The sequence below is a fragment of the Carassius auratus genome, unplaced genomic scaffold (genome assembly GCF_003368295.1).
Source record: "Carassius auratus strain Wakin unplaced genomic scaffold, ASM336829v1 scaf_tig00216162, whole genome shotgun sequence".
Taxonomy (NCBI): Eukaryota; Metazoa; Chordata; class Actinopteri; order Cypriniformes; family Cyprinidae; genus Carassius; species Carassius auratus.
Genome location: NW_020528435.1, coordinates 357,016 through 373,475, shown reverse-complemented (window position 1 = coordinate 373,475; position 16,460 = coordinate 357,016). Strand labels below are relative to the sequence as shown.

The following is a 16,460-nucleotide window of genomic DNA, read 5'->3' as shown; positions in this document are numbered from 1 at the left end:
TGTTTTTCTGATAGAATTTATTGCCTATCTATTTTAATTCAAACTGAAAGCTGCAAGCTTTTGAAACTTTTTCAAACTTTATAGCCAGGCTTTTTTAAACAAACTTAAAGTTTGTCTAAAAACTTTTTAAACTAGTTTTCATTTAGTCTTGTTTTCCTTGGCTGGTCTTGTTTGCCAATTTTTAAGAGATTTTTGGCACTATAAGCTGATCAGGGCTACACCAGTTTTAAGTAGCTAAGAGGCAGGGAATGTGTTTGCATGGTCATTTTGTAGGATATTAATGGATTAATAAGCACCTTATGAACAAAACATCAACAGAAAGCGTACATTTTCGGGCTTGTCACTCGCCGTTTATGTCACTCAGCGTGATGTGTGAGGCTCTGTTAATCCACTCACCTGGCTGTGAGTTGGAGAGCTGGAGCTGGAGCTGGAGGCAGCTGATCGGAGGAGGGTCAGTGAGAGTGAGGAGAGGACGTGAGCTCAGCTCCAATTTGGCAGCCGTCTCTTGTCAGAGTTGATTACTGCTGATCCATTCAGACTTCCCCCAACTGTGATGAGCCACCGGCAGTAGGCAAACGCAGTGGGTTTTATTCTTGCGGGAGGAGAGGACAGTTTGAATCAGGGGGTTGTAGATCTAAACGGGTTCTCTCAGTCTGAGAAGACCTTTTCATGACCACAGCTATGACAAAACAATAGCACGTCTGTTACGAGACACTCTGGAGATATAAATCAAAAACAACAGGTGATGTAGATTTCTTTTATTATTTCTTATTATATAGTTTATTTCAGTTCATACATTGAATAAGAAAAGGCATAATGTGAAGAGATCGAGTAGTTACACATTTTAAATTTAGGGCTTTTCTGGAGGGTAGATTTATTTATACCTGTAGCTATCAGTAATAATTTATATTTTAGAAAGTATTTTGGTGGATTAAATATTCTGGTTACACGTAAATTATTTTTTTCTCCTTATTTTAAGTATTTTTATTGAATTTTCATACATTTCTAAATTTAAAGTGGATAAAATCTTGTTAAAGCAGCAAAATGACTGGATTGTTTAGATATTGTTATTAGACTCAGGGTACAGCAAACCTTTGTTTCCTGGCACTGTAATGTATTATGGGACTAAAATGTAAAGAGCAGAGGCCCCTTTCGGTCAAGTAGATTATGTTATACAACAATCTTTAATTGAATAAGTTCCATATTTTCACATCACATGTCTCATAATATCCCATTTGTCCTCATTTTCCAGCCAATATCATCCTTTTGGTCGAATTAACCAAATTTACTCTAAGGAATTATAAATATTATTGTATTGTACTATATATAGCAATGGTCAGAGCAATCAAATACGCAATAGATTTTAAATAATTTGATTGTTGGAACTTTAACAAAGGCCTGTTCTTTTTCCTTTGTTTATTTGTTCTCAAATTGACCTTTACCTTTCTTTTCCTTATTTTTTATACTTCATTCTGTGAGTGGATTCATTTTATTATTTAGTACCATCAGAAGTTACTGACTGCTGTAGATATTTGTTTAGATGCATTGAATTAAATATTTAGGGTAGAAACCTGTCCGGTGTGTCTCTCTCTTTCTCTTCATGCATCCATCCATCCTGGCTCAGTTTCCCTCTGTCTTTATCTCAGGCAATAAATCCTTCAACATGATGTCCCCCACTGGAGATAATTCTGAACTTCTGGCCGAAATTAAAGCTGGGCCAAAACTGAAGCCAACACCTCAGAGTAAAGGCTACACGACCGTCTTCTCTAACAGTGGCACAGCGGCGGACAATGTAGGTCACACTCCTTTACTTTCACAAATGTAGTTCCTACCTATGACGAGAAAACAATTCTTGAAAAGCCTTAACATATAAGAGTGAATTTTCTGAAGTCTGTGAAGAACATTGTTATTATTGTAATGTTTTACTTGCGTGCTTGTTTGAGCTTTATGTAAATCTCATAAATGAAAAGTACTTTGTCTGATGAAATGAGTTATAGCGGTTGTCTACATGCAGTCTTTGATTATTAGAAATGGCATATATTACCAGGGTTGGGGAAAGTTATTTTTAAAAGTAATGCATTACAATATTGCGTTACTCCCTAAAAAAGTTACCTAGTTACTTTTTATGCAAAGTAATGCGATATGTTACTTTTAAGTTACTTTCGCTTTACTTTTTAAATATGAGCAGGGCTTTATTGTTTTTAATATAATACGTTATATTTATAGCAAATGTAAAAGCCCTTTCACACCAAAAAAAAAAGTGTAATGAATAAACCTCAGGCTGAAGGAAAAGGAAATTCACGTCTGTACAGTAGTACAATACTGGACAAGGAGGTTCAACACTCTTCAGGCAATAAAAAAACAAACTATGAAGCACAATTGTTAGTTTATCTAAAGTCATTTTTGCTTATTAGTATGGTGAACTGGATCATCAAAGGTCAGCAGCAAAGAAATTAGTTAATAAAATGGGATTAGATACAATTGTGTTATTTAACATATTTATATATTGCAGGGTTGTGTCGTATTCTGAGTTTGCATTTCACTGTTTTAATTCATTTTGATGAATACTAAATCCAGTTATCATTATGGAGATGGATACATTAAAATATGGATCAGCATTTCTGAAATATAACTAATGCAGTCACAAAAAAATTAAAATGAAATAATCCAGAAAAAGTAAGTTTCAGATTATAGAGTTGCATTTTGGAGCATTATAAGAGTGCAGCTCAGTGAAATCCATTGTGCAGGATAATTCAGGAAGGCCAGTGTGAGGATTGTGTAACTCAGTTAATGGTGCTGCTGAATTACAATAGCACAATTTACTAAAGTTATATAATTGAGGAAATGACAAAAGCGTTCAAATTTCTTCTATCTACTTTCATTAACTGGCCAATAATTTCAAGAAATGCATTCTCTGAACTCTGAACTGTGATTGCTTATGTAAATTATTTTTGTTTAACAAACAGTCAAACAAATTTTTCCGCCCTAAATTTTAACTGCAAGTATCATAAGTGCAAGAAGTTTCTGTTTACAATATTTATTATAATCTATGTTCTCTTTATTGAAGACCTAATAAAGAGTACCAGACATGTTTACATTTATGACATCACTAGTGGGATAAATCAGAGCTTTTATAATATTCTGAATGGCAAATTTGAAATTATGAGTTTGATAAAGACATTATTGGTATTTATTATTAGCAATTTTGAATTAATTCCAGAACAGTGCAAACCCAATCATACTATAATGCCAAAAAGAATCAAGGTTCTTGTTAAGTAGAGCAGAAATTCTCAACTAGTTTTGCATTGAAGATCAAATAGCAAACTTAACAAGATTGTTTATTATAAAACATTTGACCAATAAAAAAAGACATTTATACAACCAAAAACACACAGATCGACACAGATCTCTTTTCAAGTAAACTTGATTTTTTAGAAGATGGGAATTATTTGTTGATATTTAAATGTTATGAAGAACCATTGAAGAGTGTTTTTATTCAAGCCAGCTGTGACCATATCTATATTTTGATTGATCGTTTTCACATATTAAGGGGGAACGTCCGTCATCGCCACCAGAGCCTCTGCCAAAACCCCAGCCCAAAGACACCCAATCTGTAAAGCCACAGTCTCCACCGCCTGTCTGTGCACCCACACCACCCACTCCCACCAGCAGCGGAGGCTCGCCCCAAAACCACTCCACCTCACAGAGCAGTGAGAAGCTCACAACTGCCGTCAATGGAAACACTCCTGCCGTCCAGGGCAAGTCCAGCGCGGTGGACGCTGAGAGTCTGGTGCCCACACATGATGAGCAGGGCCGGCCCATCCCAGAGTGGAAGAGACAGGTGATGGTGAGGAAACTACAAGTGAAGATGCAGGAGGAGGAAGAGAACAAGAGAAAGGTGAGTGGTACAACACTTGGGAGGTTTATACAGAAGCTGACGCGGTGCATCTCTTATCCAAAAGCTTTCAAATCACAGCTTCATAACATACTTAAAGACCCCACGGAATCAATCCATGTGTTTAAGGTCATTTATATGCTAGTGTATTCCTAAGAGCTGACAAAATGTATACGCATGCACGAAAATAGTCTTTATTAACAAATTTGACGCAAGTTTTGGTCGCAGAAAATGCTTTCTAGAATAAGAATTTCCACTCCCTAATAATGATATCTGCCTCTGACTAGCATTAGAAAGAAGCAAACTATAGTTCATCGGTGTGTCTGATAACACTTTTATTAGGGAACACATGTTCACTATTAAGAGTTTTCTTTTAATAAACTCCTAATTTGCTGTTTATTGATAGTAAGTAAGTTAGTTGTTGAAGTAGTTATGTTTGAGCCTGTCCTCCAACAAAAAACGACCATATAGATAGTTTGTGTAAGCACCTTATTACGACCTATATTTACGTTTTAAAGTTAAGCACCCTCTAGCGGGCGTAAAAATAATGACAGTATCGCATTGCGTCTGTCGTCATGAAATGACGTATGACGTCATTACCAATCAAAACGCACGTTTATTTATATGCAATGTGTGGGCTTTTTACACCAATCTCACAGTATTTCCTACATATTTTACTAGGTTGCTTATTCGTTTGCATTACCACTCCTAACCCCACCCCTAAACCTAACCCTCACAGAAATCATGCTAAACTATGATTTATTGGGCATATACTGTACATTTTCGTGCACGTCCGTTCCCTGGGATCGAACCCATGATCGCAAGGTATAACGCAATAATCTACCGACTGAGCTACACGAAACAGCAAACCAGAGTAGAAAAGAGTACAAAACATTAATATGAAAAAGACCTTTTTCCGATAGGGGCACAATTGTAGTATACGCTCTGATGGGTCGTATTTCAGGGATTTGGACAAACGACCTATACGAGCGTATTGATTGGAGGACAGGTTGTTATGTTTAGGTACTGGGTAGGGTTAAGGGATCTATAATATGGTGATGCATTAATGTACTTTATAAGTACTAATAAACAGCCAGTATGCTAGTAATATGCATTCTAATAAGTAACTAGTTAATAGTGATTTGTGTTCTCTAATCGAAAGTGTGAATTGTTTTTGGTTGCACAGATTTTCCATAAAATTTGCTTTCCCAAACATTGGGTACAAAGAAAGCTATTCATTCTGATAGTGTCTTCATTCTTTTGTCAACTTTACAAGCTGGATTGTTTTCAGGATGTTTTGTAAACTATGTAGTATTGGCTATTATTTTAAACATGAGATAAACTCAGTAGGAGTTTCAGTAGGATATCCATCATCACAAGAGAGAAAACTGTCAAAGCATTTCTGGGGTCTTTAAGCATGTTAAATAATCGCTGTTCAGAATAGCATACTAACATGCTACTGTATCTGCAGTAGATATTTTGCATGCAATTTGTCTCTTTATAAATAGAATGTTCCTCACTTGACTTTGCATTTCAATAGTGATGAATTACATTAATATAAGGTGCTTGAAAATGTCTTGCCTTATTTGACTGGGTTTCTATAGCAAGTTGTGACATGTTATATCATATTTCATTTTAGAATACTAAATTACCATATTTAAGTTAGTATTCCCTTCTGAACATGGCCAATCTCTAATGGTTTGTTACATGTTTATATACAATCCAGTTTATAAAAAATTAACTCTAACAATGTAACTTTTACAAATAATAATGGAAATGAGTGCATCTTCTCAGCTTCTGACATCAGCGCTATCCTCCTGTAGTCCTAGTAGTGTGAGCTATAGTATCACCTCTTTAAGATTTTAAAACTGCTCATGATTTCAAATGTAAATTGTAGCTGTGAAATTGAGGTTTGATCTTTCTACATGGAGGATAGCGTTGCAGTGTCTGCATGGTGAGTTTTGAGTGTATACACTTTTATTTATATAGCACTTTACTATATACAGTGTGTTTCAAAACAGCTTTACAGTGTTAACAGAAACAAATGTGTGCTGATAATGCATAAGGACAATTGGAAATAGTTAAGTCAGTTCATATACAGTATAATATATAATATTGCCAGAAATTTTGTAATTTGTAGCTCCAAAACTGATTATTACAATGCATTATAATCCATATGTATTATACCAACTTCTTTTGAAAAATAAAAGATCTGCTAATTGCAAAAGTGAGCTGTGTTATCTGTCCCTTCCCCATGAATGGGAAATTGTATAAAGCAGTGTTGTGTGAATGAGCAGACATGTATGTAGCTCTGAATTTTATCATGAATAAATATTCAGATTAGCAGAAATGGTCAGCACATAAATATTAGAAATTTGTTGTTAATAGATGCAACTTAAAGATGGAGAATTAGTGTTGGGATGAAGTATCATTTGTCAATGACTCAATAATATATTGTAAGTAGTATATTTGTATATTTTTTTTTCCCAGGGAACATTGTTTTTTTATGACAGCATACACCAAATTACCCACTTTCGCCTTAGATTGCATTACTGAATCACTTTTACTGGCTACTTTATGTTTATTGATTATGAACATATTGATGTGTCCCTCTGGTATGTAATGGATTTGTAAAACTAGGCCTTTAAGAGTTTATTATCACCTCTCAGTTTTCAGTTTATCATAAAGAAAGACTCAATCTAACAAATATACAGTCCCTCCAGAAAAACGCGATTGTGCGATCGCCTGATTACATGCATAATCAGCCAAAGGCCGCATATTTATGCGGGGTCGCATTTTTTCAAATACGCCGCTCTTTTGCCGCATAAATTGCCGATTTCAGAAAGCAAAATATCCTTCACACAAGTAAAGCACCATTTTCCCCCTATTGCCATGGGAACCTTATGAAGCGCGCAAATCATTCTTATTTGCCAACAAAAATAAGCGCAAAAGAACGCGCAAAGCAGTTTCCCGATTTGTTACATGACAGTGGAGCCAAATTATGTTGCGAGAACTTGTGAAAACTGCGGTTTGATGAAATAGAGGTGTTTCCCCCAACACCCCCTTCTCACCAGGCTATTAACACTGTTGTAGTTTCATTCAGAAGCTGATGCAGCTTTACAGTTGTAAGATTGCACTTTTTTGTTACAGAACAGTACCAAAAACTTACAGTTGTAATTATATTAGTAGTATGTAAATTAATTTACGTTGCAGTAAGAGATTGAAACTTAAATATTCTGTGATTTAGTATGCTCGCTTATCATAGGAAGTAATACGAAATTACTCTTTACATTAAGGTAGTAGCCTAGTGAGAAAAAAAAGTGTTGGGGGTATCACGTTTTTTCACTTTTTCATCAAACCGCAGTTGCAGTTTTTGCAAGTTCACGCAATTTCATCACATAAAATTGCAAAAATCTCCTGCATATTCCATCGCATTTATTAAGAAAACGTGCCGCAAAATCAAGGTTTTTTACCCACAACAATCACAAAAAAAATCTGTGTTTTTCTGGAGGGACTGAATACAAATAAAGCACAATCTTCAGTTTTGTCAAGTGAATGTTTGGCTGTGTGACATTTGGTTGGCTTTTCCTATACTCTGTGTTGAGTGATGCAGTGTTTAATTTGGGGTTGTTGTGACCATCTCAAGACAAGCCTAAGTGTGTTTGACATTTCTGAGGAAGTATTAGTTTAATGTGGCTTACTGGCGATGGTGCATGACAGCTCTACGTTTTTACATGGGGATTCAGTGGTGTGATGCAAAGCCCCTTCACACTGTATCTGGAGCTTACAGCATGAAGTGCAGTTGGTCGTCTTGTTCATTCTACTAATTAAGCGCTTTATTTTTAATTTTATACCTTCATACATCTTGTTAACGTCCTGAAAGTTTCTCAGTATTTTTTTTTTTTTTTTAGATCAGGTCCATATAGTCAAGTGCCTTGGAAACATGAGCTAAATGTAATTGACAGATAAGGTACACATGGAAACTTCTGGTTATGCATACTCCATTCACAAATATTCGGCTGGTAACTTGTAACTCTGTTTAGTCACAACTCAAAAGGACAGTTTAGCCAGCTTTATGTCTCAAGTAGAAACCATTTTTAATGAGAAAATCTAGTGCTTTTACAAACAGGTGAACTTTTAAACCAGTTGGCCGATGCCTACTGCATACATCGTAAGTGCTTTAATGAAAATATAGTTCTTGTTCCTTTTTTACAAACCGAGGATTGCATTGAAATTATTGTTTATACTATTCACTAGCATGTCAATCATTTTGAAGTTACCCAGAGTATTTTTTATATATTTAATAGTTCCTAACATAAATTCATACAATACATTTCTAAGACAAATGAGCTGTCTTGCCATACTCAGTAAAAAAACCCTGAAGATTCTTTTGCAAGTAAAGTCAACTCAGTCAAAACAAGGCATGATCATCGCACCACTAAATTCATGTAAAGTTTGAAACGTTTGGGGTGAAGAGGCTTTAAATGCGTGTATGTAACGCACCGGATCCACAGGCTGAAGAGCACCCCACCTCTGTTTTTGTTCCCTTCTATATCCTCCTCTGAACCTACTTTAGTTTGCTGCCAGTGGATACTATCAAGCCCAAGACTGGCACTATTCACACGTGCACAATGCTATATTGGGTCCATTTGGAGAACTGATGACAGAGGACGACCTTATCCGCATTGAGAAGCAGATCGAGAACCTCCAGGTCATGCACAAAGTGACAGAGGTGGAGAAAGAGCTGGAGCAGCTGGAGCAAGAGTTGAAGCAACTCCTACCTGTGTCTGCAGCCTTGAACCAAGACCACTTCTCAGTCAACCCCAAACAGGTTCATGGGCAAGCAGAAGACCTGCCTGCCTGGTGCAGCAAGATCTCCACGCTGCTCAAGAGCATGGCCATTCTGCTCGCCACTTTGGGCGGAAAGGAGATCGACATTCTGGAACTGATCAATGAGGGATATACATACGAAGGCCTGAAGAGTGGAAAGGGCCAGACAGGGATCTCAAGTTCTGGGAACATTGGACGATCGCAATCATTCTCCACTCGAGAGGAGGTGGAAAAGGAGATTAAGCAGTGTGGTGTGTCTGTGAAGAACCTGAAAGCCAATTACGAAATTCATAGCCCGTCAAACTATGAGGACAACAAAACAAACTTCAAATACAAGCGCACAAGGTCCTTGCCAGTGGTTAGTGAATGCAGCTACCCTTCAGAGCCCATCCTGGAGGACGAGTTGCTGTTCTCTCTAAGTGAGAGCCTCTCGCAAGCCGGAGATGGGTCACCGATAGATCAAGATTTGAATTTACCTTTGGTGAATGAGGAACCTATAACACAGTCCCATGCATCTTTGACGTACACTGGGCCTGGACCATCTGCACCAGAGAAAAATGACCCCCCCGCGAATCCACTCACATCAGAGAATCTCACCCGCAGTCTAGAGGTGCAGACAGACCTGAGCTACGTCCAGGAGTGCATCGAGATGCGAAAGGAGAGGATTGTGTTTCTGTTCCTAGAGCACTGGAGAAAGTACACAATGACTGAATCCTACAAGTGCTCAGGAAGGGGGAAGACTTTGAGTGTTGAGGAAAACGACTCCCATTCCCAGTATTATCACAACCTAGCTGAGCCAGACGGCATCATGCAAATGGAGGATGAACAGCTGCTATATTTCATGAAACAGAGACAGGTGGTGGGAAATCTTCTTGGCCATTGGAGGACCATTATGAGCCAGGTGCCCACACGACAAATCCGCAGACTCAGTCGAGCTCAGATGATCTACTGGCCCGAGCACTTCCTTCCCCACATCAATGGGTCTCCAGTTCAGTATGAGAGTCTAACCCTTGACCTTTTCATGCTTGGCTACTTCCAGCTTCTGGAGATGAACATGTCGCGCACTGAGCGTAAGTTCCGCCACTTGCTTTGCTACGAGATGTTTGACAGACTGGGCAGTCACCCGTGGGAAGCGATTCGCCAGTTCCACCGAGAAGTCATGGAGAGCATTGAGAGCGGGAAACGTGATTGGTCGGATGGCTTCGAAGATATCAAGCTGAAATATTTTGGTGACTGTGTGGAGGGCGGTGGGCTGCTGGAAGCGTCTGAGCTCATTCTGCCTCCAGAGATTCTGCAGACATCCGTGAACTTATCGCAAGAGGCTCCAGCTGATGCAAGTCTCCCAAGTATTTCACCACCTAAAGTCCCTAATGAACACACAGGGCCAACTTCAGATGACTCTGCAAAGGTCACCCGACAGGGCACTTCTGAGAGTTCAGCTAAGACTATTATAAACGATATCGAAAAACAGAAGAGTAGTAGTGAAGTTCAGCTATCACATGATGACGTTGCAGCACCACAGGATGCACCACAGTCAGAAAACATACTAACGCAAGCAGCTGAAAGCCCCCAGACAGAAGCTCCATGCATTCATACTGTTAATGAACAGGGTCCAGCAAATATTAAAGAGGAGCCCAATGAGGACTCCATCAAGCTTATCTATGAGCTTAAAGAGTTTAGCAATGATGAAATTATTAGATACATCGACCGAAGCTTTGCCTTCTGGAAAGAGAAGGAAGCTGAGATGTTTGACATCTGACTTACCAGGTCAGATTTTTTGAAGGATGAAACACAAAATAATAAGGAGACAGAGAATAAATGCTTGCGTTCAGCTGATCAGGGAGGCAGTTTACTTGCAGAAGCATCTTGATTGTCAAAAGAAGCGATCAAATGTTGAGCTTTATACGTTTTGAAATTCAAATTTATATCATACATAAATAATATTTAGTTACTCTTATTTGTTTAATAGCCATAAAGAGCTTTAGAGGTACACATGCAAATAAAAGCCTACGAACAGCTGTGAGCAGTGGTGTAAAATGTATTTTGTAAATTGCTATCATGCAGATCAAACAATAAATACATAGAAATATCATAGAAATCATAGCACTTCATGTTACAAGGTGAAGTGCCAGAAAATGCAAGTCTGTTCTGGCAGAACATCAACTTTTAAAGATTCACACAGGCATTAGGCGTGCTTATTCATTCAAACAGTCATATCCATCTGTTCAAAGAGCTTGAAAAATATATTTTCTTGAAATTAAATGTAAAAGTATTCTGAAATGATCATTTTGCTTATTGATTGAATTCTTTCGGACTCGTTTATTTTAAAAAGCCATCTGAATTTAGATTTTTATTTTTATTTTTATCTATTGTCAACTATTATTTGTATGACTAACAACTGTATCTGCTTAGGGTAGTGCCCGAATCTGGTATTCAGAAAGGTAGTGACGTGTAGTTAATAAATATGTGATATATGAGACAAATATATTTCAATGCTTTCTCTCCCAATTATATCATTGGGTAATTATTCTGTATATAAATCGTGGGCATTATGGGTCTGTTATTAATATGCAGCACATTGAGATCACTTATGAGTGCACGTTTGCTTTTTACTTTCACTTTCGAGATTCACGTTCACACGTAGCCTATTCTACTACAGAGCAGCCCTACACACCACACTACTTACCGCTAGCAGTCGGCTAACCATGTCCCTTTAGTGGCTCCGTAGAACGCATTAGTCGTTTTCTGTGCCCTTCTGAACACAGATTCGCTTTCGACCACATCCATAAGCATGTTGCCTAATTATTTGGAAAATATCCGAATAATTGTTTAGGATAAGAGGGAACATGTTCTTGCCGTTTTTTGAGTTATTAAAGAATACCTTCTTAGTTTCTGAACATAATCAATGACTTTATTCATTTAAGCATAATGTATTTGTGGATGTGAATTCTTGTCCTTTTGTTTATCTTTCAGCTTGATTGTCTTTTATTTGCTGTTGTTTTTGGCAATGTTGTATATAAAGGTTTTTATTGCCATTGGTATTCATAAGAGTTTGTTGTTGTTTTTTTTACACCTTACGTCAGTTTGTTGATTTGTTCGGGTTTTTTTTTTTTTTTTTTTTTTTTTGAGAAATATTTGGAAGATTAAATAAACCTAAAGTTTATGATTGGGCACTTCAGTCTAAATAGTTTTGATTGTGGTTTTCTATTACAATATTTTTAAGACCAAATATTTAAAAGGCCACTGTTTACTTAATGACTTATTACAATTGCTTATATCAGTAATTTTGGCTCTACAAATAATGAACTTAAGTTTAACATCCATGCACTTAATTAGCTAAAAAGTAGAGTTTTACCTATGACATCAGAGCTACTTTTGGAGTCAAGCTCAAGCTGTGTTTTAGAGAGCATTGAGCTGCCTTTATTCCCTTAAGGTGGCAGGACAGTGGTCAAACTTCACAAGCACTGAAAGCACTTAAAGAACAATGTACCATGTTAAAACTTTGTTCTGTAGCACGTGTTGTTTCTTTTGAGGTTAAAGTAAATGTTTTTGGTGACAGCTCACCGATCATATCATAGACACTCAAATGAGTTAATCTCACAGAGCCATATTTCTGCTCATATTTCCGCAACCAAAATTAAAATAAGTATTATATTTTGTTGAAAGGATATTACGTTTTTTGTTTTGTTTTCTTTGTTTACCCTTATGCTTTTATTATTATTATTATTATTATTATTATTATTATTATTATTATTATTATTGTTGTTGTTGTTGTTGTTGTTGTTTTTGTTTTAAGACAGGTTTCAGTAGTAAGATTCTAATGAAAATTACCAGTAAACTGGATCTGGATACATTTCCATAATGACAGATTTAGGGGAACATATCATAAACAATATATATATATATATATATATATATCTGTAATAGTGCTGTCAATCGATTAAAAAAAATTAACTAATTAATCGCACAATTTTTTAAAATTAATCGCGATTAATCGCGATTAATCGCAAATAAAAGACTGAAACTTTTTGGATATGTAAATGTAAAATGTAAATAATTAATGTAAACTCAAGACAAAGAAACTATTTAAATTCAAAATATGATTGTTTATTGGAATTTTTGTTTAACTTGTAACACAGATTTTCTCATGTAAACAACATACCTGCAATAAACCATCAATATCCTCCAAATTAACTGTTGGCTTGAAAGCCATATTTATTACAGAAATAAAAACACAGGCATGTAAGTATCATTTGAATTTCAAAACAATCAATGCCAATAAAAAACTAAAATGATTTCCATGTTGAATTCTAAGTGGACTGCAAAAAAATTCCAAAGTATAGTCATTGCCAGTGCTTTAAGTGGGCCGGTATGCACTGGTACTCAGTATCGCCACTTCCAAATATAGCTCTTGAGCGTACCGCCACCTCTCCGTGCGCCCAGAACGTGCTTGTAGCGTACCGGTACGCTCATTTGGACATCTGTTTTAATAGAGGTTTTAATCTTTTTGCCGATTTTCAGAGCGCCCTTCACAATGCAAGCTTCCTAATTCATCCCACCCAGAGCAGAAACTACATTACCCATTCACCCTTAAGTTATACAAGTGAATAGCGCATGTGTCGCTTTTCCCACTGTTAAGTGTCAACAACTCAACGTGGCCGGAGAAGGTGTGTGAAACTCGTTGTGAGTTATACTAAAGCAAAATCTTGAGTATTTATTGTCTGATAAACATTAAAAACTGTCTGCGGAGGTTGAGTCGTCCTGCAGCCCCCGCTGGCTGCTCATTGGCTGCAGCATCTTTTTTCTAAGTTCTAAAAAAATACCGTAGACGGCAAGGCACAAATTTAGATATTCATTTATCTGATTAATCTATAGCCTATGCACAAAGACAATATGATCTTTTTGTCCCCTTTTTGTTTTAAAGCTTGATGAAGAGAGAGAGCGCAAGTTGCTGCAGCTGAGGAGGACAGTGATGCACGCGTACAGGAGTGATTGACAGTTCGCGGCACTGTGTACAAAAAATACTCCGCTACACAATTATTTCTTTATTTTCGTTTAAGCTTATTAACGTTAGCGTTACAGAAAGGTCTGATTTACGCACTGTTACAACAGTCATTGTTTTTTTTTTTAAACAATGACATTTGAGTTCATGATTTTAATGTTGCTGTTTCTTGTGGCAGACTAAATGAAGAGTAATGTTTCTTGTGGCAGACTGAAGAGTAATCCGGCAGAGTTTTATACTGAAACTTTCCGTCTAAAAGTCCTTCCTTGGTCTTATCCATATTTCTTTGCACGTTGAACACACATAGGCCACAACTGGAAATAAAAAAAACTGCAACCGCGTTAATTGCGTTATTTTTTTTTAACGCGTTAAATATTTCAAATTAATCGAATGCGTTAACGCGCTAATTTTGACAGCACTAATCTGTAACAATGTATAATGGGCTGAAAAATAGGGTTTATTGACCTTTTGGAAAATATTAATTATTTAGATTCTAAGTGAAATATGCTCAGGAGATATGGATTGCCTTTTTCTTCAATCGATTCGGTAAAGCCTTCTTTATGAACAGGCTTTCTTTATGTGAGCTGATAGAGAAAGTCATTTACATTTTTCAAATTATTAGACAAAATCTGACGTCCAACATTTTAAAGGGAAGCAATGTTATATATTAATAATGGAAGTATTGATGGAAAAACGCCTGATTGTTTGATCTGATTGTTATGTGGCAAGAAATTGTGTGTTTCATCATTCACAGATGCATCACTGTCTTTAAAGGATCTGTCAAGCATTTTTATTTTTTATTTTTTCTAGTCAAATAATTCCCAGGGGAATAATGAAATATTAAGACACAGATTAGTTTGCATAGATACTCTGTCTGTCACCAATGATGGTGGCTTCACGGTAGCAGTCGAGGTAATCGATCCGCTCGGAGGGGAAATGAGAAGCTGAAGACGGCTGTAGTTACCATCTGAATGGAGGAAGACGATCACTTTTCACTCTGTCTGCGCACACTATCTGTCTTTCTGTGTACATTTTAGGAATATGTTCTAGTGTTTTGGTGGCACAATAAGAAAGAGCCTGTTCAAAAGGTAGGGTGTTAGTACGTTGTGAAGTTTCAGTTGTCCAAAATTAAAACTGCACTCGAGTAAATCTAGCATGCGTGGCTTTGCTATATTGTGAATGAATGCAGCACGCATTTAGCATGTGTGATCTCCAGTGTGTCTACATGAAGATCTCTGAACTTAAAAACCGTTCTGATCTGATCAGCAGCCGTTTGTCTTCGTTGTGTGTGTGTGACAGGCTGAAGAAGAGGCGGCGCGCCTGGCTTCATTGCCTGCCTGGAGGAGAGATATCATGAAGAAGAAGATGGAAGAAGAGAAGTAGGTTAAAGCCAGCTCTTGTTTGGGTCTTACCATCTCCTCTGTTTGTCTGTTTACTGTTTGTAAACCTCATCCAAACCTCAAGCTCTTACTGTTTTCTAGTTTTAGCACACTTTCACATTTAAACTTTAAAATATAGTTTTTCATATTTCAAATTTCAGCTTTATTCATAACTAACCTAATGATTAAGATGTCTTTGGTATGCATGCAAATCTGTGAATTTTCTGTCTTTTACTCTCAATGTCTTGTTATGGATTATAAAACCAAAGTGATCATATGTAAGTAAAACTGTAAAGTATTTTTGTTGTAGTGTTTTTAAATCATTGTAGTAGCTTTTAGGCAAGTGTTACAAGTATTTAAACATATACATGAATTTATAAATGTAATTCTTTATTTCTTTTATTCACTCCTGGATGGACAGGGAACAGAAAAGGTAAGACACTAGAAATAGCTGTAGAAGTAGTTTCTATTTCTTATATTTTGGTTGTAGTGCATTCTGTCATTGTGAATGTACCTAATTCGTCTGAGCAGAAAAGAGGAGGAGCGACGGCGAATGGAAAAGGAGAACGAGGAGAAGTCGGAGCTGGAGCGACTACGAATGCTAGGCTATGATGAAACCAAGCTGGCACCGTGGCAGCGGCAGATCATTTTAAAGAAAGGCGACAGAGCGAAACAGTAGTGAACCCCCAGTCATCCCGTCACAACTCTCTGTCGATGTGTAAATGTAGGACACTGTTCAGAATCTGCCTGACCCTTTAGACACAAACCATGCATGGGTCACCAGACAGCGTTCTGCTCGAGGAGCACTCCAGCACCACGTCTTCTGAGGCTCAGGACGTCCTAAATGTCACTGAGCTCTGGAGATGCATTGTACTGTTGAAGAGGGAAAATGAATGAAACCAATGTTTACTGTGGTCGGGTCTCATGCCTATGATTATATAGCAGTCTTGAGAACTAATAGAAACATACACAATATATGTCAAGGATAGAAAATATATGTCAAGGAAATCATATGTACCCTGAATTAAGCCCATTTTTTTTTTTTTTTTTTTTTTTACTTTGAGTAGTCATAATCTGTTAAGTGTGATTAGTCCTGAACAGATGTTATGGCGCAATGTATTCTTACATAAAGTAAGTGACATTTCTGTTATGATGCATCTATATTGCTTAGATAAACAATTGCAATGTATATATATATATGTATATGCTGCCGTTCAAAAGTTTGGGTCAGAACTATTTTTTATGTTTTTAAGAGTTTCTTCTGCTCATCAAGGCTACATTTATTTGATAAAAAATACAAGAAAAAATATTATTATTAATTTAAAATATTATTATGATGTAAAATAATGTTTTT

At 36.8% G+C, this 16,460-nt stretch overlaps 1 protein-coding gene across 1 annotated transcript in view; it reads left to right on the top strand.

Annotated features, from left to right (window-relative positions):
- The window catches only part of LOC113097255 (espin), an 84,844-nt gene extending 68,492 nt beyond the window's left edge, over positions 1-16,352 (top strand). The window contains exons 10-15 of the mRNA XM_026262472.1: positions 1,647-1,792; positions 3,551-3,898; positions 15,027-15,106; positions 15,376-15,384; positions 15,528-15,539; positions 15,638-16,352. Of these exons, the coding sequence (XP_026118257.1) occupies positions 1,647-1,792; positions 3,551-3,898; positions 15,027-15,106; positions 15,376-15,384; positions 15,528-15,539; positions 15,638-15,785 (743 nt within the window). The 3' untranslated portion in view covers positions 15,786-16,352. The remainder of the gene's footprint in view (positions 1-1,646; positions 1,793-3,550; positions 3,899-15,026; positions 15,107-15,375; positions 15,385-15,527; positions 15,540-15,637) is intronic.
- Positions 16,353-16,460: the final 108 nt, after the last annotated feature.